General features: G+C 36.6%; 1 protein-coding gene across 3 annotated transcripts in view; it reads left to right on the forward strand.

Annotated features, from left to right (window-relative positions):
- Positions 1–26,105, forward strand: part of CFAP54 (cilia and flagella associated protein 54) — a 369,697-nt gene that overhangs the window by 241,051 nt on the left and 102,541 nt on the right. For all 3 annotated transcript variants that reach the window (XM_032298598.1, XM_032298601.1, XM_032298604.1), the window contains 4 exons: positions 5,426–5,524; positions 6,516–6,657; positions 19,306–19,479; positions 21,234–21,454. In XM_032298598.1, coding sequence (XP_032154489.1) covers positions 5,426–5,524; positions 6,516–6,657; positions 19,306–19,479; positions 21,234–21,454 — 636 coding nt within the window. The remainder of the gene's footprint in view (positions 1–5,425; positions 5,525–6,515; positions 6,658–19,305; positions 19,480–21,233; positions 21,455–26,105) is intronic.

Raw genomic sequence — 26,105 nt, forward strand, 5'->3', positions numbered from 1 at the left:
GCAGGATTTGATGTAGGAGGTGGGAGCCAGCAAAGAGTTGTGGAGGGGTTGCACCTTCTAGCTAGAGCAGTGTTTCTAAACTAAGGTGCAGAAACATCTCTGAAAATCTTGTGAAATGACAGATTCTGATTCAGTAAATCAGGGGCAGGCTCTGAGATTTGGCATTTCTAATGAGCCTCCCAGGTGATGCTGATGTTGTTGGTCTGTGCGCCACACATGAGGACCAAGGGTCTAGATTAAGGGAGATCCCAGAGGCAGGAATAATTTGAGTGGGTTTTAGGTAAATGAACACAGTAATTTTGTTTTTTGTTTTTAAAATTTTAGTGGGCTTTTCTGTTTCATCCTTATTGAATAATCATTTGTCCCTCCAAGACATCTTTTCAGAAAATGTTGGCATCAAATCTTTAATTTTTGAGACAGCATAAACATGATTTAAAACGTTTAGGCAAATAGACTCTCAGTCAATTGAATTATTCATATGGAAGCTGCCTTAGGTGAATGGCACCTCTTTTTTTAATCAAAATAATTACAAACTTGAAAAAGTTACTTTTTGTTGTGTGATAAACATGTTTATTTCGAGTAACATAAAAAAAAACCCATTTATTTTTATAGCAGGTGGCAATACAAATTAATAGGATGCTAGGATGATAATGTATCACCTCTCTGGCCCTTACTGGAGAAGTGCTTATAATTGAGAACATAATGAAGTTAGGATTTGAATGAAAACAGTAATGTAATTGCTTACAATATGATCATTATTTTCTGTGTGTTTTGACATAGTATAAATACTTTAGCAAGTCATAGAATTATTAGAAGCACAGAAAACAGCCAAAACCAATTAAAAAAATTCATGCAGACATATTCAGACCATGGAAATATAATATTTGAAATATGTCCTAATAAAGACAACACATTATAATCCCTTAAAAGAAAGCAGCATTATTTCACTTTTATGTAGTGTCTGTATAGCAGAGTGACCATCGCACCTGTTTGGATTTGAATCCTAGCTTCACGACTTACTAGCTATGTGACTGAGGTCTTTTTAAGCCTAGTTTCCTCGCCTGTGAAACAGAGATGATGGTCCTTACCTCTTAGAGTGGCTCTAATAATTAAACAAGATACTGGGCTTGTATGTAATAAGTACTTATATCAATGGAACTGTTATTTCTCATTTTGTGACTTGAGCTAAACATCTATATTCTTCTTTCTAAAGTATTTTGTTCTTAGTAGTTACTCAATAATTGATGGCTAAGTTGAATTGACTATTTCTTGAACATTCATTTATTTGCTCATGAACCAAACACTTACTGAGGGCTTAATGCACATTAACCACCTTTTTTTCTAAGGAGCAGAGGGTCTAGCAAGAAAGAGAAACTGCATTGCAATGTGATAAGGACTATAATCACAATTTGTCAAGGTGAAGAAGTGGGGCAAAGTAGGGACTAATACTGTTTTGGGGAAATGCTGGAGAAGGCTTCACAGATGAAGTAAATTTTGAAGGATATATGGAATTTTCCAAGTAGTTAAGTGGAAATTAACGCATTTTAATTTCATGGATAGAATCCACATGATGTTTAATAAATTTACAGAGTTGTGCAACAATCACCACTATCCAGTTTTAGAACATTTCCATCATCCCAAGAAAGATCCCTTATGGCCATTTGCAGTCTATCCTATTCCCACCCCTAGTTCCGTGAAACCACCAAACTGTTTTCTGTCTCTATAGATTTGCCTTTTCTAGACGTTTCATGTAAATAGAATGATAGATTTTATTTATTTTATTTTTTTGAGACAGAGTCTCGGTCTGATGCCCAGACTGGAGTGCAGTGGTGCAATCTCAGCTCATGGCTGCAATCTCGGCTCATGGCAACCTCCGCCACCTAGGTTCAAGCGAGTCTCCTGCCTCAGCCTCCTGAGTAGCTAGGACTACAGACACGCACCACCACGTCCAGCTAATAGATAGATTTTGTAGTGTTTACGCCTGCTTCTTTCACCCAGTATAATGTTTTCCAGGTTCACTCATGTTGTAGCATGTAATGGTAGTTTTTTTGTTATTGTTGCTGAATAGTATTTCATTATGTGGATATGCCACATTTTTTCCCTTTGTCTATTCAGTAGTTGATGGACATTTGAATTGTTTTCACTTTTTGGCTGTTTCAGTTAATGCTATTTTGAACATTCATATACAAGTTTTTGTGTGGACATATGTTTTCAATTCTTCTGAGTACATATCTAAAAGTGGAATTCCTGAGTTATATGGCAACTCTATATTTAGCCTTTTGATGATCTGTCAGATTTTCAATGGGGGCTGTACCATTTTACATTCTTCCAGCAGTATATGAAGGTTGCAATTTCCCCACATCCTTGCTAACACTTGTTATTATCTGTCTTTTTGAGATAGTACCTATGCTAGTAGGTATGAAGTAGTATCTCATTGTGATTTTAATTTGCATTTCTCTGGTGGCTAATGATGCTCAGATCTTTTCATGTGCTTATTGGCCATTTGTATATCTTCTTTGGAAAACTGTCTATTCAGATCCTTTGTGCATTTTTATTGAGTCATTTGTCTTTTTTTTATCATTGAGCTTGCCACTGCATTCCAGCCTGGTGACAGAGCAAGACTCCATCTCAAAAAAAAAAAAAAAAAAAAAAAAAAAAAAAAGGGAGAGAGAGAGTTTTCATTTAAAAAACTATATGTATTCTAGATACAGGCCCCTTGTCAGATAAATGATTTGCAAATACTTTCTCCTGCTTAGTAGCTTGTCTTTTCATATTGTTAGTAGCATCTTTGGAGGCACAAAAGTTTTAAATTTTAATGAAGGCCAAATTGTCATTTTTTTCTTTTATAGGTTGTACTTTTTGTGACATATCTAGAACTTTTTGTCTAACCACAGTTGTTGAAGATTTTCTTCTATAAGTTGTATAGTTTTAACCTTTACATTTAAGTCTATGATCCATTTTGAGTTAATACCTGTGTAGGGTGTGAGGTAAGAGCCTAAATTCATCTTTTTGTACAGGAATATACAGTTGTCTCAGCACCATTTGTTGAAAAGACTATCCCTTTCTCGTTGGATTGCTTTGGCACTTTTGTTGAAAATTAATTATAAATGCAAATGTTTATTCCTGGATTTTCAATCCTGTTTCATTGACTTAGAAGTCTGCCATTGCTTGAGTGTCCACTGTCTTGGTTCCTCTAGATTTTAGTAAGTTTTGAAGTTGTAAAGTGCATGTTCCTACTATATTCTTCCTTTTCATTTTACTTTGACTCCTTTGCATTTTACTATTTTAGGATCTGCTTGTCAATTTCTGCAAAAATAACTAAGGAGATTTTTGTTGCCATCTTATCAATATTAAGTCCTCTAATTAATGAATATGAACTGTCTCTTCATTTATTCTGATCTTAATTTCTCTCAACGAAGTTTTGTCTTTTTAAGTGTATGAGTCTTATACATTTTTGTTATTTCTGTTGTCAGATTTTTATTTTAATTTTTAGATTGTTTATTGCTAGTATATAGAAATACAGTTGATCTGTGTGTATTGAGTTTTGTATGCTGTGACCTTGCTAAACATATTTATTAATGTTAATTGTGTTTGTGTGTCTATGTATTCCTTATGATTATCTCTACATGTAGGATCATGTCTCCTGCAAATAAAGACACTTTACTTCTTCATTTCCAATCTACATGTATTCCTGCCCACCCCGCTGGGTTTTCTAACCTAGAATCTCCTGTGCAGTGTCAAAACATCTCCTTCATCTGGAAAATGCCCACCATATTCTTTCCCCTCTCCAAATTTTTCCATGGTGGGTTCAAGCCCAGCTTCCTCAACAGAGGTTTCCTTTCTATTCAAGATGACCTATTTTTATTTTGAATGGCTGGGTCACTAGTTGGTCTTACATTCTAGTTATTTAATGTTATTCTCTGTTCTTTGTTACATGCCTACTGGTCTTGTTTCCAGAATGTAAGTAGATAAATTACCCATGCTTACATAGTCAGTAAGCTAGCAATTGTTGCCCCAGATTAGTCCCATTACAGCTAATGATTAGGGTTTGGTTGGTTGGCTGGTTTACTTTTAATCTTACAACAGGGCTGTATTGCTTAGATTTCCCCATAGGCAAACTTTTCCAGGTATCATCTTCTCCCCAGCTTAACGCTAGATCTAGGCCACATTTACGCCTTGTACTTGTTCTTTGGCATCAGCATTATACATGGGCTTTCTTTTTCCCCAGGATTCTTCTAGCCAGAAGTAAAATAAAGATACTTTTATTATTGTTTGTTTTATTCTTCAGATTTGCTGAAAATTAAAGAATTGGCCAAAATATAGACATCAAAGAATTAGCATCCATGAGGCTAATTGAATCATTAGCTCTATACAGATGATTTAAATCTTAAGAAATTACTGCTAACACCTATTTTAGTTACCTTTAAAAATGTATAACATACTAGCCACTGGTGGAGTTGCGTTCTGTTCACTTCTGCAGCAGTGACTTTCTTATGTTTAAAAAACGAATATATATTTAAAAAATATATATTCTTTTTTTAATTAAAGAAGCCCCCCATGGTAAAAAAATGTTCTCAATCGTTGTTTGTTTGTTTTGTTATTCTATGGAATTTTATGATAATACTCTCTCTTTAATATTTTCTTAGCAGGAAATAGGATAGCAAATACTGCCAGAAATCTTTTAAGCGATGTTCTAATTTCTGATACTGTTACACAATATATTCAATTTATAGATCTTCTATTATAATGGCACTTAATTTTACTTAAGATGCCATTTTTGGATGGGCATGGTGGCTCACGCCTGTGATCCCAGCACTCTGGAAGGTTGAGGTGGGCTGATCAACTGAGCTCAGAGTTCAAGACCAGCCTGGGCAACATGGTGACACCTTGTTTCTACAGAAAATACAAAAACTAGCTGGGTGTGGTGGTGGTACATGCCTATAGTCCCAGCTATTTGGGAGTCTGAGGCAGGAGAATTGTTTGAACCTGGGAGGCAGAGGTTGCAGTAAGCTGAGATGGTGTCATTTCACTCTAGCCTGTGGGACAGAGTAAAACTATGTCTCAAAAAAAGAATAATTTTTATTAACTTATCATACAAATAATGCAAGCTCATTATAGAAAATTAGGAAAAAATGATAAGAATAATTTAACTACCTTAAAACTTGGGACAACCACTGTTAATTTTCTCTGCTTTTATGTACAGGAAATGTATGTGTGTGCATATTTTTTAAAAAGAAGGATTGTACTTTTCATACAATTTTGTAACCTACTCTTCTTTCCTCAGTATATTTTGAATATCTTTTCATGTCAATAGATATATTATTATCCTTAGTGACTACATAGTTTTTCACTAAAATGTCATCTTTAGAAGATGAGAAGAGTTGTCACAAAACTTTATATCCTAACACATTTGCCATATTTTTAGCCTCCTCTCAGAAGAAGTAGTTCTGTTAAAGAAACAGCAGCAAGTAAATTTGAAATGTACAGTTCATTAGCCTGGATTGCAATAAGAGCTGCTGCACAGGTTGGTGTGATTTTTGTTTAATCTTTCTTTTTACCATCATATCTGTATTCTCTGCTTTTAAAGAACAGACTATACCTGTAAAAGAGAAAGGAGTTGGGGTGTGGTAACTCACACCTGTTATCCCAGCACTTTGGGAGGCCGAGGTAGGTGGATCATAAAGTCAAGAGATGGAGACAAGCCTGGACAACATGGCAAAACCCCATTTCTACTAAAAATACAAAAATCAGCTGGGCATGGTGGCACATGCCTATAGTCCCAGCTACTTGGGAGGCTGAGGCAGGAGAATCTCTTGAACCTGGGAGGTGGAGGTTACAGTGAGTTGAGATAGCACCATTGCACTCCAGCCTACAACAGAGCAAGACTCCATCTAAAAAAATAATTTTATTTTAATTAGCTGGGCATGGTGGCATGCCTGTAGTCTCAGCTATGCAGGAAGCTGAGGCAGAAGGATTGCTTGACCCTGGGAGGTCAAGGCTGCAGTGGGCCGAGATCCCACCACTGCACTCCAGGCTGGGCAACAGAGTGAGATCTTGTCTCAAAAGAAAATAACAGAAAAAAAAATTATATTATTTGGGAGTTGTGTCAATTATTATGTTTCTTTGGAAAGATTAGAAATACTGGTTATATTTAGTGTTTTCAATCTCTATTAGCCAGACTTGGTTCTATTTGTTTCACCTTTTCTAAATGAAAGTATTGGCAGATATACATATATATGTATTTGACATTTTGGCAACTATCTGTCATAGCTAAGTGGGGTAGCTTATTTTAAGTGACTTATGCATTAATTAAATTGTCAACCCGAAATTATTTGTTTGACTATGATATATTCTAATGTCAGGGATCACATATTATTTTTCAGGTTGTCTTTATTTTTTCTTCCAATGTATGGAATATTATTTTATGAATTCACTTTTTTTCATTATTTATCTAATAGATAATCTATGAATTAGAGAGCTTACATTTATAATCCTAATTTATGCATTAATTGTAGGTCAGTGAAGCTGTGCTGGCAATTAACCTACTTATGGGAAAGAAGAATATTAGAACCCATAGAGTTAATCAAATGGCATTATCAAATATCCCAGAATTTGCTGCTCTGGATCTTTTGTCTTCGTATACAGATTACTTGCTTGGTATGTTTGGATGTCTACATATTATGCAGGAAAAAAAAATGGATATATGTAATGTAGAATCAAGTTTCAAAGATTTCATTGTAATTTGTTGGCTTTTAGCTTAGATGGGATAATGTTTGGGGGTACTTCCAGGGGATCTTGGGGTCCTAGGGCCAAAATAGAGGGCCCTTAGCTCACTGCACCTGTGTATGTGTTACCCAGTCAGCTGGTGCATTGCAGATGCAAGTTCTTATACAAAATGATATTTTACATATGTTGCTTTTCCAGTTCACACGTATCAAGTGCTTTTGGGAATGTTTGCCTCTCTGATCCTTTAATCCAAAACCTACACTCATTCTCCCACTCTTATATGCCTCCCTCTTCTTTTCCTTAGTTATTTAATATTTGTATGTATGTTTGATTGTGTTTAAGCTCTTTCTCCCATTAAATCATCATCAGCTACACGAGGGCAGGGTATTCATCAATTTGATTTTCATCTACAGCAAACTGCACAGTGCTTGGACATAGCAGACATTCAATATTAACATTTGTTAAATAAATTAATAAGAGGTTAGCAAAATTTAAACTTGATTGCAATACTGTTTATGATTTTGCTTAGTTACTCCCTTGATAGTAAACTGTAATATAAACCTCTATATCAGATAACTGGTGACTGGCATTTAACATTCATTTATGTATTTTTCCATTATTTCACTCAAAAAATATTTATTGAGTGCTTCTTGTGTTCTAAGCACTTGGATAGGTGCTAAGAAGGAAGATACTAGTCTTACTTCCAGACTGACATTTCACTAACATCCATCTCTAATTTTGCTTGGTGCTAGGTCAGCACTGAGCCAAAGGAGAAGAGTTTTAACCTGACAGGGCTGGGAGTGGTGTTCCTAATATTTCTGGAATCACATCTGTAGACAGCAGCTTAGTCTGCGGAATTGTTGGGTCAGCCTTAATTAAAGTGTTAAATTTCTAACGTCCCCTTCTTTGGCTCCTTTCAGAAGCATAGGTGTCCCAGATTATTTTCTAAACTATTTTAGATTTTTTTTTTTTTAGGCTGAGGCTTTATTTTCTCATTTTTACTTCCTTCATGCCTGATAGAATTTTGCTTTATTGGCTTTCTGAGCCATGGCCTGAGTGTCAGACTGGGTGCCTGCTCTTCTTTAAGGTTCCCATCGATGGGTTCTCTCCGGACAAAGCCATTGACCCTATACAGGGCAGTTTGGCAGTCCCGCAGCCAGGAGGAGCTGGTCACCACTTCCTTGCTTAACACTGTTTGGCTACTCAGTTCTCCCTGGTTCAGAATGTCAGGAAAACATCCCTCTAAGAAGCACACATTATTGGCCAGGCGAGGTGGTTCACGCCTGTAATCCCAGCACTTTGGAAGGCCAAGGCGGGTGGACCACCTGAGGTTGGGAGTTCGAGACCAGCCTGACCAACATGGAGAAACCCCATCTCTACTTAAAATACAAAATTAGCTGGGCATGGTGGCGCATGCCTGTAATCTCAGCTACTCAGGAGGCTGAGGCAGGAGAATCGCTTGAACCCAGAAGGTGGAGGTTGCAGTGAGCCAAGATCTCGCCATTGCACTCCAGTCTGGGCAACAAGAGCAAAACTCCATCCCACCCTCCCCCACCCTCCAAAAAAAAAGCGCATATTATTGTACAGTATTAATAATCAAGAGACTTCTGTTGATATCCTGGCTCTGCCAAACCATTTTGTTTCTCTCAGCCTCATTAGAGACTAATCTACTCTTGAATCTGAGGCTAATTGCTCAGTCTCTATATCTGTAGACTGAGAGATTGGTCAAAATCTAAGGCAATGATTCAGTTTTCCAATATGGCTATTTCTTCTTCATACTGCCTCCTTATTACTTCTGAATGATGTGTCTACTTTATCCTAATCCTTTCCTTGTGCTCTCCTAGTTTTTAGGGCAGGGATGACTCATCGGTTTCATCTAAGATGGACCCTAAAACTCGGTGGCTTACAGCAACAGGAACTGATCCTTACACTCGGCTCATGTATTCTGATTCACGCTGCGGGTTGGGTTCAGAACTCTTATGTACATTTTTTGTGAGGCCCAGGCTAAAGAGACAAATGCATTTAAGGCTTCTCTTCACATCGTATCCCATTGGCCACAGCAAATCATAACACCAAGTCCAGTATCAGTGAGCTAGGGAAATATACACTCCTTGTACAGGAAGGGAGAGAGGCATGAATGTTTGCTAAGCGATAATCCAAACTATTGCATATGACAAATTCAATGGCCAGTGGCTACCTGAGAACAACCTCTGTATGATTCAGGGGAAAGAACCATAGAAAAGCCATGAAAAAGCTGCTGTGATTAATTAATGATGTCAGCCGTGGGCACACAATGGAAAATGATGTTCTCTAAACCAAACCATGTTCGTTGATCCAGTTGAGTAGGTAGTCTTCATTTCAGTTTAATACTAGAGCTTAAGCTTTCTGTTTCCGTATCAGTGGCATTCATAGCATATTACATTTTTTCAGTTTCCATTTTAATGGTAATTAGCCCTTCTTTACTGTTTTAACAGTGAAAGTACCAAATTTTAAAATCCAATCTGTTTTGCATTTTGCCTCACTTTAAGAATAATAATTTTGCCCTCCAGTCCTTTCCTGGCAGGCTGATAATTAATTCATGCTGATGACTTCCCTCACTTCAGTGTTTGGGTTAGAAGGAGGTTCTGAATTCCCACTTGGTTGCCACAAATACCCAGATGGCAATGAGGTTCATATTGTAATGGCTTGCTAAAGGGCAAAATTCCTTAACCATAACAAATAAAACTTGTTTGATTTTCCTTATATTAGCATAAATTAGCATCTAGCAAAAAACCTCAGTAATCTTAGCTTTAAACAACACTAGCATTGATCTACACATGAGGTGATGCACAACATTTATCATTATTGTATGCAGAGCACTGTACCAGATGTTTACATTCAGAGAGAAGGAAGAGTCAGATAACATATCAAAGAAGTGGGTCCTACCTTCCATGAGCCTCTAGTCATGGGCAATCAGAACAGGCATATACCCTGAAATGATAGAAATTCATTTTTTGGCTGGGCACTGTGGCTCACGCCTGTAATCCCAGCGCTTTGGAAAGCTGAAGCAGGTGGATCATTTGAGGTCAGGGGTTTGAGACCACCTTAGACAACATGGTGAAACCCTGTCTCTACTAAAAATACAAAAATTAGCTGGGTGTAGTGGTGCACACCTGTAGTCCCAGCTACTCAGGAGGCTGAGACAGGAGAATTGCTTGAATCTGGGAGGCCGAGGTTGCATTGAGCCGAGATCGCACCATTGCACTACAGCCCAGGTAACAAAGTGAGACTCCATCTCAAAATATAAAATATATATAAAAAATTATCTTTTAAGCAAAGCCTAATAGGCTGGGTGCAGTGGGTTACACCTGTAATCCTGGCACTTTGGGAGGCCAAGATGGGTGGATCACTTGAGGCCAGGAATTCAAAACCAGCCTGGCCAACATGGCAAAACCCGATCTCTACTAAAAATACAAAAATTAGCCAGGTATGGTGGTGGGCACCTGTAATCCCAGGTACTAGGGAGGCTGAGGCAGGATAATGGCTTGAACCTGAGAGGCGGAGGTTGTGGTGAGTAGAGATTATGTCACTGCACTCCAGCCTGAATGACAGAGTGAGACTCCATCAAAAAAAAAAAAAAAAAAAAAAAGAAAAAGAAAAGAAAAAAAGGAGGAGAGCATAATAATGAAGGCAGATTCAAGTGCCACAAGTGAAATCCATCTATGCCTTCTGAGGTGACGTGGACACAGGCAGAATGGCACATGAGTTAATTAAGAACATTGTTTTCTGGGAGAGGTGTATTATGGGGCAGGTGCGAATTGACTCAGGGGAAGCAGATTTTATCAACAGAGCAACTGATGACAGGAGCATGATGACAGAATAGACCAGTCGTGTGTGGAGAGTGAACTATAGATCATCCTGCCAGGACCGGAGAGCAATTGTATGACGTCTATTGCACAGCAAGATGGAAAGATACCCTTTCATATCTTTTGAGTTTTGATTCTTGAGAATAAATTACCAAAAGAAAAAAATATCCATACATATTTGACCAATATAATCTGGTCTTTAATTCTGCAGAGAAAAACTAAGAACAGTTCAATGTTAGTTCCTTTGTAGAAACTTTGCTTTTTCTGATGGAATACTTAGAATTATTTTCTCTTCCTAATCAAAAGGTGTTACCAGAGTTTGTCCAGATACATTTTCTGCTATAACCATCTTCAGAAGAATTAGGGAGGGTGGAGGAGGATCCTTTGCAATTGCTTTCCATAAGCCCCGGCCAGAGCTTCCAGGGTTTCACTGGTTCTGGGCCAGTATTTAAACTGCCAATTTCCATGTATCTTTCAGGTGGGGTGAATTACAACCTAAAGTGAGTTTTAATGTGGGCACTTGTCATGTTTCCCTGAATCTACTCAAGCCAGCAGACAGTGTATTTCTAGTCCCTAGTTTGTGGACAAGCCCATTCTGCGTCCCCATTTATATAGGTAACTCATTTCTGACTTTCCGTACCTGCAGGGCACTCTTTTCCAGACTGCTGCACGAGTCTGGCACTGAAGTCCCTGTTCCATCTGTTAAGGCCTAATTCTAATCCCTCTCCAGGGAAGTCCTCAGGTTCAGGCCCTGCTCACAATTCCCCAATTTGTTTTGACAGTTTGGAATTTCCCTTTCCTGGTTTCAAGCTCAGCTACAAGTTAAAACAATTTTTGTACTATTGTATCCAACACTGTTATGTGTTTGGATTGGGAAGGGCAGAGGCATCGCTCATGTCAGCGCCATCCGAGCAGTCCAGCAGGTTGACTAGAAGCATCAATTCTGCATTTTGAGTTCCTGGCTATACTTTATCACACCCAATGTAAAGCTTAACAGCACAGCCTTTAGAATTGGATAGATCAGGATTTGAATTAGTAGTGGAATATTACTCAAGTTATATAACCTCTCTGAATGAGCGCCTTGCCTCATTTATAAATGTGCATACTGATGCTCCCACAGGATTTTCCTGAAACATAAATGAAGTCAAGTAAGATAGCGCTGGCGCATAGCATCAGGTGCCACTGGTCCCGTTATTATCTGGCACTTTCTGCGCTATTGGTTTCTGCTGTTGTATGAATCTTGACGGCTTGGGCGTCTGCCAGAATCCACACCAGCTGAAGAGATGCCTTGAATCACCTGTCTCCCTCACCACTTAAGCCAGTTCCACCTTCAAGTCTTGCATGAATGTACTGAATTGATTACCTAGTTTCAAGGAAATCTGGGAAGTGTCATTTTTATCTTTATAATTTCTTCAATATAGAAAAGCTTATTTGGATAAGATGAATGTTGAATAGCCAACCTGGTACATACACTGATACATTGACTTATTTTTCTCTTAAAAATACAAATAGTAGTATAACTGTACACATAATAATGCTCCCTGCTCCTTTTTTCTTTAAATTAATATAAATGTACCTTGACAATTTTTTCAAATCATCCCATAAGCAGCTTTTTAATGGCTATATAATACTCCTTTGTATAGGTACAGCATAATTAAATTCATTAGTCTCTTTTTGATAGCTGTTTATGTTGCCTCTACTCTTTTGCTAATACATACATCTCTACATCTTATACATTTGTATCATTTTGTACCTATGCTAGTATAGCTATTGGATCAATTCCCTTAAGGCAAATGTCTAGATCAAAACGTAGTTGCATTTATAAGTTTGATAATTTTTGCCAAAATCCTTCCACAAAGGTTATGCCAGTTTGTACTCCTGTCAGTAGTTAATAAATGGTCTTTTTTTCCAACATCCTTGCTGACAAAGGTATACTATAAACATTTTTTAAACTTTTGTTGATATGGTGGGAGAAAAAAAGTTCCAATTTAATTTGCATACCTCTTGTGAGAACTAAGGTTCAACATCTTTTTGTGAACTCTCTGCTTATAATCGTTGCCCATTAAAAAAAAAAAAATTGGCCCTTAAGTATTTGTAGAAGCCCTTTACTATGAAAATCAACACTTTAGTTGTGATATTTGTAAATATATTTTTCTAATTTTTCAGTTGTTACTTAACATTTTACATAACAGCTCTGTTCCATGAAGAGTTATTTATTTCTATATAGTAGAAACAATTGATATTTTTGATAGATTTTGGATTTCTGTCATAGTTAGAAAAGTTGGCTGGGTGCGGTGGCTCATGGCTGTAATCTTAGGACTTTGGGAAGTTGAGGCAGGCGGATCACGAGGTCAAGAGATTGAGACCATCCAGGTCAACATGATGAAAGCTTGTTTCTACTAAAAATACAAAAAATAGCTGGGTGTGGTAGCATGTGCCTGTAGTCCCAGTTACTCGGGAGACTGAGGTAGGAGAATCACTTGAACCTGGGAGGCAGAGTTTGCAGTGAGCTGAGATCATGCCACTGCACTCCAGCCTGGTGACAGAGCAAGCCTCCGTCTCAAAAAAAAAAAAAAAAAAAAAAAAAAAAGGAAAAAAAGAAAAGAAAACTTCTTCTTCCCACTCAGATTCTTTAAATATCTTATAGAAATCTATTTGGAATATGTAAAGTGTGGCAAATGGATATAAATTTATTTTTTCCAGATGGCTACCCTATTTCTGTCCTTTTCTTTCAGTTCTAATTGATCTGTCCATCTTGGCTTCAATACATTCTTTTAATTTTTGCAACCTTATAATAATATATTTAATATAAGGATAAGTCCCCATTCATTACTCTCTCTTTTCAGAATTGTCTCTTATGGCTTTTTTGTTTGTGTGTTAAGTCTGGAAGCAGCTTGTCTAGTTAAAAAAACATCCTGCTGTATTTTTATTGGGATTACATTACATTTAGATATTAACTTAGAAATAACTTACATTTTTATTTTACTGAATTATCTTAACCAAGAATATTATGTGCCCTTTATATTTTCTAGTTCACATCCCTTAGGGAGATTTTTAAACATTTTCTTTGAATAAATCTTGTACCTTTCTTGTTAGGTTTATTTTTAGAGATATTATCTAATTATTGTATTGAAATTTAAAAAAATTATTTCTATTATTTTTATGTACAGAGGCTATTGATGTCACTATGTTTACTTTATTATCCTTAGAAATTTTTCTCCACTTGATTATCCATGAACAAGGTTGAAGTCACCAAATATTTTCTGTAAATAGATAGTAAATATTTAAGTCTACTTATTTAAGTCTTTATGGTCTTCATTGCACCTACTCAACTTGCTGTTATAGCACAAAAGGAGCCATAGTCACAATGTAAATGAATGATATCTTTACAGTGGGCTGGGCGCGGTGACTCACACTTGTAATCCCAGCACTTTGGGAGGCTGAGGCGTGTGAATCACGAGGTCAGGAGTTCAAGACTAGCCTGGCCAACATGGTGAAACCCCTGTCTCTACTAAAAGTACAAAAATTGGGCTGGGCACAGTGGCTCATGCCTATAATTCCAGCACTTTGGGAAACCGAGGCTAGTAGATCACCTAAGGTCAGGAGTTCTAGACCAGCCTGACCAACATGGTAAAACCCCATCTCTACTAAAAATACAAACAAAAACAAAAACAAAACAAAAAACTAGCTGGGCATGGTGGCGGGTGCCTATAATCCCAGATACTCAGGAGGCTGAGGCGGGAGAATCATTTGAACCCCAGAGACAGAGGTTGCAGTGAGCCGAGATCGTGCCATTACACTCCAGCCTGGGCAACAATAGTGAAACTCTGTCTCAAAAAAAAAAAAAAAAAAATTAGCAGGCATGGGGGCAGGTGCATGTAATCCCAGCTACTCAGGAGACTAAGGCAGGAGAATTGCTTGGACCCAGGAGGCAGAGGTTGGAATGAGCTGAGAACGTGCCATCACACTCCAGCCTGGGCAACAAGAGCAAAACTCCGTCCCACCCTCCCACTGCCCAAATACCCACAAATCATGAATTTACAGCTTCATTAATTATCACAAGGGAAACACCCATGTAGCCATCACTAGGTCAAGGAATAGAGTAAGACCAGTGCTTCTGAAGCTACATCATGTTCCCTTCCAACCTCTCTTCCTTCTGATTTATAACAGATAAATTATTTTGGGCAGCTTTTGAATTTTATATAAGTGAAATAATACAGTTTGTATTCTTTTTTGTCTGACTTCTATTCACCCTCCTGTTTGTGTGATTAATCATTGGGCATAATAGCACAATGATTAATCACAAATTTAGTGTCCACTCTACTGTGGATAAACATTTGGGGTTATGAATAATACTGCTATGAATTTTGTGCACAGACGTATGTGTTTTTATAATATGCCAAGGAGTGGAATTGCTGATCATAAAATATACATGTTTTCAGCTTTAGTGGGTATTGCCAAGAAGATCTCCAAAGTGGTCTTAATTTAAAATATATTTTGATCGCAAAAGAGATTGAACACTATTATATATGGTATATTGGCTTTTGCATAGTTTTTTGGGGTGAACTTGTTCTAAAACCATGCCCATTTTTCCTGGGAGTTTTCTGTCTTTGGCTTAGAGAGATGGAGACATTCTTGATGTACTCTGGATATAACCCTTTGGTAGAGTATACGTATTGCAAATATCTTTTCCCATTCTGTGTTTCACCTTTTTATTTAGTAGTAGTTTCTTTTAACTATCCAAAGTTTATAATTTTTATGCCCAATTAATAAATCGTTTTTATGGTTTGCATGCTTTTTGTGTTCAGTTTTAGAAATCTTTTCCTAAACAAAAATCATAAAGATACCCTTCTATGTTTTTATCATTTGAAATCTTTCACATTTAGATCTGTAGTTCACCCCAAAATCTATTTTTGTTATGAGTGTGAGGCTGAAATCAAAATTAACATTTTTCTGTTTGGGTATATAATTAACCCAGAAACATGCATTGAAAAAAAAAAAAAACTATCCGTCACAATACTGCGGTGTTACATCTGTAGTAAATCAATTGTCCACTCTGTGGGGAGAAGAGAGGGAGAGGGAGAGAGTTTGACTAGCATCAGGCTTCTCACCAGCAATAGTAAATGCTAGAAATCCACAGAAAATGAGTGTCAACTAAAATTGTATGTTTCACCAATCAAGTACAAGGGCCTTGTAAAGACTCCAGTGGTTTACTTTTGGTGAACTTTTTAAAAATAAAGCTACTTTTAAAAAATAAAGTTACTTGAGAATACACCCCAGCACACAGGGTTGCAAATGAAGAAAGAAGTAGATGTAATACAGAAAAAAGAAAGGAAGGGAGGAAGAGAGGAAAAGAAGAAAGGGCTCTCAGTGTTGCCTGCTATCCAGCAGTCTAGACATAAGTCAGTACAAATTGGAGTGGCAAGTTTGTGATTCAAGCATGTCATCAGTAGCAGGAATGAATTCTAGGCAGCGGATAGAATGATGAAACAGCTAGATGATATTAGGAATGTGGTGAAGAGTGCAAATATTACCTCTCTCAACAAGGAAGAAAAGACATTCAGAAATTCCAGGGGAAAGAAATCTTTAAGAATTCATGGTCCAAATATGTAGTGAATTAGAATATGACATGGTTAGGAGACTGGTGTGAGTAAGAACAGTCCATTGACCTTTGTGCTGAGAACTTTATCTTTTGTGAGTCACAAGTTTTGACAGTGACCCTTAGTGAAAATAATTTGGTCATATTGAAGTAAACAATTCCTATACCATCATAATAATGTAAGTATTATTTATTGATTTTCAATTTATTGACAAAACAGTGAAGGGTTTATTATGGGTATAGAACAGAATATAAATGTTACCGACTTTGGAAACAGAAAACCTGGCAAGGAGAAGCCAGTAAAGGGGTGCAGGTACTATTAGAATACAAAGGACGACATCAGGAGATATTACCTGTATTTGGTGGGACCAGAAAGCACTTTTAGAACATTGTTGATATATATATATAAATAGGGGAACTGAAGATGGTGATATCACTATAAACGTTTTGAAGTGAAGAGGAATGGTTTTATGAGCTAATATTTCATCTGTCACAGAAAAAGTCACCAGACCTATTTTCTAAAACTGATAATTTAGGAAAATGCTATAAGGAAATTATTTTAAGAGCTGGAACGAACTACTAGAAGAACTAAAGTACAAATGTTTAAAAATGCTTGTCTCTGGGAGAGGGAATTTTATTTTTGATTATGTAAATGTTTGATGAAAATCAGCAGCATATTAAAAGATACCTCATGTCAAATTGGATTATTTCCAGAAATGCAAATGTAATTCAACATCAGAAAATCTGTTCAATAGCGTCACTACTTTAACAGATTAAAAGAGAAAAATAATAATCATCTCAAATAGGTACAGAAAAATTCAATAAAATTCAGCAACCATTTATGATTCTAAAACTGGGAATTAAAAAAAACATTAATTTGAAAAAGCTACAAGTGGGAAAACATGCCTACTGTATTTATAATCAATATTCAGATGCAAAACTATTCTCTTTAAAATCAAGAGTAAGAAAATGCTATTGTTACTTTGATTCATGATTGTTCTGGAAGTCCTACCCTGCACAATAATATAAGAAGAAATAAGAAGTACAAAGAATAGGAAAGAAGAAAAAAGCCATCATTCACTACAGATTATTCACATAGACACTTCCTGAGAAGTATAGGCAATAAAAATATTTAGCAAGGTTGTTGAATGTAAGATTTTATTTCTATACATTTTTAACAGGAAATGTATTTCAAAAAGATGTTATTGCAGTAGCTACAAAAATATATAAGACCTCTAGGGATTAATCTAACCAAAGTTGTGAAACAAATTATAAAATTTCATTGAAAGAGATAAGAAAACATACCGTGTTTATAGTTAAGAAGGCTTGGTATTGATAAATGCCAAGTATTCTAAAAATGATTGATAGATTTAATGTAGTTTCAGTAATAGGTTTTATTTTGTGGAATTTGACAATCTGATGCCAAAATTTATATGAAAGAACAAAAGGTAAGATTGGTTAAAAGACACCTAAAAAAGAACAACCTAGTAATTCCACATCCAGAAGGTTAGTGCACATATACACCAGACAATATGTACTCAAATATTTATAGCAGACTTGTTCATAACAGTAAAAAGCAAAATAAAACAAAACAAAATTAGAAAGAAATCACATGTCCATCAATGGTAGAATAGATATATACATTATAGGTTTATAAATAGATATACAAAATTTCAGTATACTGAAATACTATATAACAACAAAAAATATCAGTGAATAACAGCTACCTGCATTAGCCTGGCTGAATTTTCAAAGAATAGTGTTTAAAGGAAAAAGAAAACCATAGATAAATGCATGCAATATGATTCTCTTCCTACAAAGTTCTAAAAAGATAAAGTTAACAATGTTTTATTTATTACATGTTATGTAATGTATATGTTTAAAGAGTCAAGGACAGATAATGGGATTAGCAACACAAAATTTTGAATAGTGATTATTTCTGGGACATGAGCTCAAGCAGCGAGAGTGAAATGGGATTAGAGAGAGGCTTATAAGATGCTCCCAAAGTACTGGGAATTTGTATTCCAAGGCGGGTGGTGAGTACATGGGGATTCATGTTATTCTAGAAAACCTGCATGGACCATGAACCATAGAAGATTCTATTTATCTTCCTTTTTTTGCTTCCCAGAGACAACTACTATTCTAATTAAATATTATATATGTGTCTGTATATATATATACATAAATGATACAAATAATATTGTTTTCAAACTTACATAAATGGTATCATACTACCTATCACCTGGAACCTGTTGTTAACTCTGTATGTTTTCAGGATCTATCTATCATCAACCTTATATTGCCCATTTTAAAGAAAAGTAAAAGTCAGAAAATCAAAAGCCCAGAGAGGCCCAAGGCACAGAGAGATTCAAGGTCACACACTAGTGAGTGTACATCTGGGATTTGAATATCATAAGACTATAAATATAGTGAGATTCCACACTACATTTTCTCCCTTATAGATCTAATTCATTCACTTTAAATGGCTTCAAATGATTAGACTCCTGTTTATATTTTAACATTTCCTTTTTTTAATGTTGCAAAAAACACTGTGCAAAACTCTTGGTACACATATAGGGGTATCTGTGTTTTCAGTTTTCTTAGATCTTGCCAAATTCCTTTCCAAATAGTTGTCCTCTCAAGTAACGTGTGAACATTCCAATTTCTTCACATTATTACCAATATTTATTATTTTCAGATTTTGGTGTCTATCAGTTCCTAAGGGATGTGAAATTGTATTTCATTTTAATTTGCATTTCTATAATTTTTAGTGATGCTAAAAGTTTTGGTCATTTTGGTTTACTTTTCTGTGAATTGTGTATTGATATTCCTTGCCCACTTTTCCTATGAATTGCCTGTTGAAATTGTGTTGCTTGACATTTGTTTGTTGATTGGTGCAAGGTGTTTACACATATTAGAGAAAGATAATTCATAAGTATATTTTAAATATCTTTTCTCAGTCTGTGGTTGGTCTCTTAACTTGGTGTTTGGTGTCTGTGTGATACAAAAGACTTTTCAATTGAACATAGTATCATGTGTCAGCCTTTCCTTTATGAGCTGTGCTTTTTTTCTGTTCATGATTGTTTTTCAAGAAAAACATAACGTTGTATTAGAAAAAAAATTTTTCGCTTTCAGATAACTACCAAGTCGTCTTCCAGACTTCCTGTACATTTTTGTACCAAAATGATGATGCGTATGACAGCACAGATGGTAGAAAAAAGACTCAGACCAAAGTGGATATTACATGGATCCTTCTACTGCGCTACTATATTCACCTTCAGAGGATTAATAATCTCAGCAAACTGTTAGGTAGGTTTTTGATGTGTTACAAGAGAACATATTTCTTTCTAATTCCTGTTTAAGTCATGTTTCTTGTTGAGAATTATAAGATACTTCTGACATCTTTCTGAGTGACTGTCATCAGAAGATGAAAATTTAATGGGTTCGTAACCTGGGATACATGCATCCTTGGATGGAAGAGTATTTCAGTGTAATTGGTTTCTGTAGAAATTCTATATATATTATTTCATATATTTAAAAATATTATGATAAGGAGGCATCCAGAGGCTTTCCAAGATGACTGCCAAAGTAGTCCATGGCTCAAAGCAGTTAAGAACTAGTGATTCAAAAGTGACTGTTTATAAAATGAGCAAGATGACATTTTGGCTTTAGAGAAAGAGTGGTCCAGTAGCTGGTATATCAAAGGGAAGAGACGCATGACTTTAGATGGGATATTAATTCCATGGAGGTTTTTTTAAAAATCATTGGTGCTATCTAAAGAACATCCAGGAAAACTAATAGGTTCTGCTTCACATCAGTCCTTCTTGTGATTGTGTGACATTGTTATGTTTTATCTGTGCTCATGATGTTGGTGATCCAGTGTTGCCCAACAGTGCAAACAGTCAGAAAAGACAGTTTGACCCAGGGCACAGTGATGGGGAAACCAGCAGCACAAATAGGCTGAGTCACAGGGTTGCTGAGCACAGTTACCAGGAGCTAACAAGCCATCAGAAAGGTATCAGGGCAAAAAGGTTCATGGTGATGGGGGCTAGAGCAAGGGAGGTTCAGAGGGAAAGGACATGGACAAGTCAGTGCAGCCAGCCCTGGTGATCCCTTGCCTCCCAGCCACTCTGCTCGCCTCTGAATTCACCTGCCGGCACTTCCCACCATAAGTGCCATGTCTTACTGCTTTTCTGCCCTGGGCTTTCTTTGAAGCTACTGAGGTCTGACCAGCCTGCAGGCAGGGTTTCCACAGACCCAGGAGTAATTTTTAGCTATTGAGGAAGGGAGCTCCTAAATAAACATGCCAACTTTGTCAGAAAGTCCCCAGTGGGACTGAGCCCTCACTGCCCAACACGGTAGCCCACTCATTTACTTACCCTTACTGGCTTTTTTCTTTTCTCTGTCATGCTTTGCCCATTCTCTCACTTGTGCTTCTTGAAATTACTTTTCAAATAAACTATCTACAAATTCTTTAGGATCTATTTCGGGGGAGCCCAAAAGAAAATAGGTATGGCATCATTGTTAATACCTAAAACTAAGCATTATCCTCATGTGCCTCTCAAATTTTCTTTTTCTTTTTTTTTTATTTTGAGACAGAGTCTTGCTTTGTCACTCAGGCTGGAGTATAGTGGTGTGATCTTGGCTCACTGCAACAGCTGCCTCCCAAGTTCAGGTGATTCTCCTGCCTCAGGCTCCTGAGTAGCTAGGATTACAGGCACGCACCACTACACCCAGCTATTTTTTATATTTTTAGTAGAGACAGGGTTTTGCTATTTTGGCTAGTCTGGTCTCAAACTCCTGACCTCAGGTGATCCAATCACCTTAGCCTCCCAAAGTGCTGGGATTCATGCATGAGCCGCTGCGCCTGGCCTGAAATGTTCTCTTCCATGGCAAGAAACAATTCCATTAGTGTATAAGTTCTAAAACAGAGAAGGGTAGTTGGCAGCCTCTAGCGGGGGTGGGAATATGTAAAGATAATGGTTAGTGAGCAAATGCTAACAATATTGAGATCATCCTGTTTTCTAACATGAACCTAAACTAAGATATTTTTCTTTCTTAAGCATCCGCAACACCAGTTTCTGGAATTTCTTTGCCAGATGATACACTTCTCACATCCCTTTACAACTCTGAGTTGATTTTGCGCCAGAAAGAAGTGCATTTTTTCCTTAAAAAATTCTTACAGCTGTATTCTTCTTCTTCAATTGATGAATTTCCAAAAGAACTTCTTTGTCTGGAAAATCCCCCTCTTTCAGAAAAAGGCTTACATGAATCATCAGCCAAGGTAACATTTTTAAACATCATGTATTTACATAAAACTTCTTAGAATCAGCCTCATATTTCAGAAGGAAGCACATTAACTTTCATGTTGGCACAAAGATTTCTAGTTCCCTCAGGTTCTGGGGAAGGGTCATTCCCATGTTACCATGTGGATAGGACACCAAACATTTTAGGACAGTTCACATTACAATGGTTCAGTCTTGTTCTCACCAGTCTTTTAAAATGTCTCAGAAGTGTCTATATTCCTGTACAAAACAGCATCTTTCTCAAGCAGCCATTTTTGCCAAGAAGTTACACAAATATCAGTATCATCACCCTATGAGAAAACTGCACTGAGAGTTTCTAAATCTGTGCTCAATTTCTGTACTTTGGTTTTAAATGTGTAATAAAAATTATTCACTATGGGTGTGAATAAATAATAGAGGTAACATTTTTTAAAAAACTAAACATGTGAAGACTTTTTATTTGGAAAAGTGTTACTAAATTGTATACATTTTCCCAAGATATGTAATATGGAAATTTTTAAAGGTACTAATTGTAGAGACATAAAAAGAGGAATATAAATGGAGATTTTTTAAAAATTGAAGCTACTAAAGTCTTGAATAATAGTAGTTTGGATGAACTTCCAAAATGAATGTGTTGAAAGACACTGAAAAAATAAAGGATTTTATTTTAAAATAATATGTATTTGAAATTTGGTATTCAACTAACCTATGTTGAATACCTAATGTGTGCCAGAGACACTCTTAGTGGAAAGAAATGATGGATAAAGCATAGTCCCTGTACATATAGTCTTGGGGCGGTAGTAGAGAAACAGTGATAGAGTTAAAACAGAAGAAAGTTACTTTAGGCTGGGCTCGGTGGCTTATGCCTGTAATCCCAGCACTTTGGGAGGCTGAGGTGTGTGGATCACCTGAGGTCAGGAGTTTGAGATCAGCCTGGCCAACATGGTAAAACCCTGTCTCTACTAAAAATACAAAAATTAGCCATGTGTTGTGGCGGGCCCCTGTAATCCTAGCTACTCAGGAGGCTGAGGCAGGAGAATCACTTGAACTCAGGAGGTGGAGGTTGCAATGATCCGAGATCTGCACTCCAGTCTGGGCCACAGAATGAGACTTTGTCTCAAAAAGAAAGCTACTTTATTTTAGAGATGCTTTTTAAGAGAAAATGGCAGGATTAATACTAGCAGAAATAATGTGAACATTAATATGTCTTAGTTTTACTTTCAGTCCTCTCAGTAGGGTTGATTGGCAAAGTATAGATGAAAAGTGAATTATTTAAGAGAGAGATGATGAAGCCATGAAGCTTATCACCACAAGAATGGAAAGGAAGAGATGGCTATAAAAGATACTTGCTTAAGTAAAGTTGAAAACAACAACAACAAAAACAGTTTTATGACTCTTTGGAGATGGAAAGAGAAGAGGAAATGACTAGAGCTCTTGTACAATTTGGAACATCTGTGTGTGATCACTAATGCATGGTGACATCATTAGCACAGACAGGGGAGGCAGGAGGATGAGCACATTTTTCTTCTTTGTAGATACAGAATTTGAGACCTTGTAGAACACTCAAGTGGACATAGCATATTGTAAGCTTCCAACACATATTCGTGAAATGAATAAGTTGTACAGAATCCTTTCAAAACTAGAAAAAAAATCATGAATTTATTTTGAACTATCTCTACTTTAGACTACCATTGAACTCTTCAATTTTTATAGCTGTAGATTTTCCCATATATGTTCATATTGCTGTTGCCACCTCTCCCAGAGAAGTTCCCAGAGAACTGAAAATGTGGCTTGTTTCAGAATGGTGACCCTCACTCATCTTATCCCACTAGAAATTAGCAACCTTATGTTTTGGGTAGATAATTGTACTTTTTTTTAAATCACTCTTTTGAACATTCCTTCTCTTCTCAAGACAGTCAGATGACTGTTAATAAACTGCAAGTTTTTAAAGTAGTAGAAAGACCTATTAGGATAGTTTTAAGAGTCCAATTAAAGAAATAATTCTCAGTTGGGATTATGCAGTGGCCCTCCATGCAGTGTATTGAAAGCACACTGGAAGATTTTTCAGACCACTTCTCCTCTCTTCCCAGATACTAAGATATCGTGGCATTCCCAATGCTCAGCAGCCCCATTCTGTGCCTAGACTTTGAGTCATTCAGGAATAAGAGGAAAGAGTAAAACAGATTGGGATTAAAAAAATTCTCATCTTTATGAGTCATGAAGTTGATATTATAGGATGTGGTTTATATTTATTGGTGAAATGATCTTCCTAGCAATGAATACCAAAGTAGACTGATTTACCAATCTGGCTTCATATTACTGGTTCATTTCAGGCTCCTCACGTGGGGACAGGCTCCTTAAAATCTGTTGCATGAGGAGCAGAGACTGTTCACTTCCTGCAAACATTTTATACCAAGGAAGAAAGAGCAGAAATATGCAGGCCCCAAATTCTTTTTCCCAAATTCACCAATCAAGTAACAATTCCCCATGGGAAGGAGTGAGTGAGGAGGTGAACAGTCCAGGAAAGGCATGTTAATGTCTGGCTCTGCACATAGAAGGGCACAGTGGGAGTAGAATGAAATCATTGCCATCTAACACCAGATTCGGATTCACCCCTCCCGGGAACTGAGTATCTTTGAGGATTACTGTCAGGTGTCACAGATACCTCATGTGTTTTGGGGTAGGGAGCAGAGGACAGCAAGACTGGGAACAATAGTTTCAATTGATCTGTTCTTGTGAATGTTATACAAAAGTTAGAAAACTAATATGTGTGATTTCTTAAATACTGTTCTAAAAGGAGCTCTGCTTGAACATTTTTAAGGGCAGTTTTAAGGGCAGTCTATCATTACCCATTTCCTAAAGATTATGCTCTAAACATTCAAGCTTGAGTACATTGTAAATGCATGTGACTTTTCTAATGGCAGCAGTGTTATCAAAGAGTTGTTTCATCCTGTTTGCTCTTTTTGATATAATTAGTGTAACACTCCCCAGGATAATCAGCTCTGAAGATCACCATCTCTTGCCTGACAGGTGCAAGCCACCTCATCATGTGTTCGTTTCACTGGGGTAGACAGCTAACGAGCATAAAGTCTTTTAGATGGTTTTAATATATACGAACTCCAAGCTTGGCTGATTTTTATAATAACATGTTTGAACCTTTAATCACTCAGGAGGCTATTTCAATCAAACTCGTTCCATAATTCGAAACTTAAACCTACTTTCCCCCACAAAGAAGTAGATGCCTTTCCAGAACAATCGTTGCTCCATGTTGTGCTCCTCAGTTGTGTGATTCTGCATGTTGTCAAGTCTATTGGAGCTTGGTTATGGAAAAACAAAGGTGGAAACCAGTGGCATTAAAAATTCCTCCAAAAGAATATGATTAAAATTGTGCATAATGCTGAGTTATTCATACTAGGACTGTGGCCTGTGACCATCAGTGTAAGGTGAAGTGTCTGACTAGTGTGAGCTGCTTTATTGTTCATAGGACTGTGGCAAGCCATGGTTCTCCTGGTAGGCCTGTTGTTTTATTTCTTTCAAAGAATTAAGAAAATAGAATAAAACTACTCAGTGTATAATTCATCAATTAGTGTACGTAATGAATCCTCTTAGCAACTACATATTATAGTATTTGAAAGGTAATGGAAAATTAAATACCTATTTTGATATTGACATGTTTATAATTTATCATTATTAGACTACTGTGCTAATAATGCACATATTGAAATAAAAGGTATTTTTACTTTTCAATACTTATCTAGTTATTGAATATGAATTATTTGCTAAAATCATTGTTAGAACCTCTGAAAAACCACTCAGATATGAAGAAATTTAAGAAATTACTTTAGAATCAATTATTTACTTGATTTTTTTGTGTGTGATAAACTGACATAAAATTACTCTTAATTAAGCACTTACAAATTATTGTTGATCCCTGCTAATCTTGCTTATTGTGTATTTTGGTCATGCTTTTAGAAGCAAGGATGATTGTTTTTAGACATTTAGAAAACTTTTCATATTTAATATTACCTTTCAGTCAAAACATCTTTTATCAGTAGACAACTTGAAAGGTCAGTGTTTTTATTTCCCTTTTTATTGTATTTTGAAGACTTAACATTCACAGTCATGTTACATCTTGAATAGGCTTAGAAATAATGGGAGGGACAAAGCCTTATAGAAACACCAGGCATTTCTTTCTGACCACTGACAAATACACCTTGGTCATCAAACCTTTACAGGCCTTAGATATCAAAAAGACTGAAGTAGAGGGACCACTTTCCAGCTGCCATACCATAATCTTGGAAATAACAAGAAGTTAATTTTGAAAGTAGTTTGCCCTTCATTGAAGAAGGTCCTTTTTAGACTTGAAATACTGTTTTTACTATTATTATCTCTATGGCTAGCCTGCTGTTTTGTTGATCAGTAGCAACCATGCTTTGCTTTTTCAACTACCTTAAACCACTAATTAAGAAATTTACCAAATTGCCAATTACATTCTGTACATTTCTACCTCTTTGAAGGTTCCTCATTCAGTGACCAAATTGCATAGAAGAAGCTGGGCGCATATTCACCAAGGACCAAACTTGCAAATCAGCCACATTCATTTAAGGAGAGGAGGATTTTAACTTTTCAGAGCCAGTGGGTTTTAGAGCA

The sequence above is a fragment of the Sapajus apella genome, unplaced genomic scaffold, assembly GCF_009761245.1.
Source record: "Sapajus apella isolate SASKATOON/1434 unplaced genomic scaffold, GSC_monkey_1.0 scaffold2, whole genome shotgun sequence".
Taxonomy (NCBI): domain Eukaryota; kingdom Metazoa; phylum Chordata; class Mammalia; order Primates; family Cebidae; genus Sapajus; species Sapajus apella.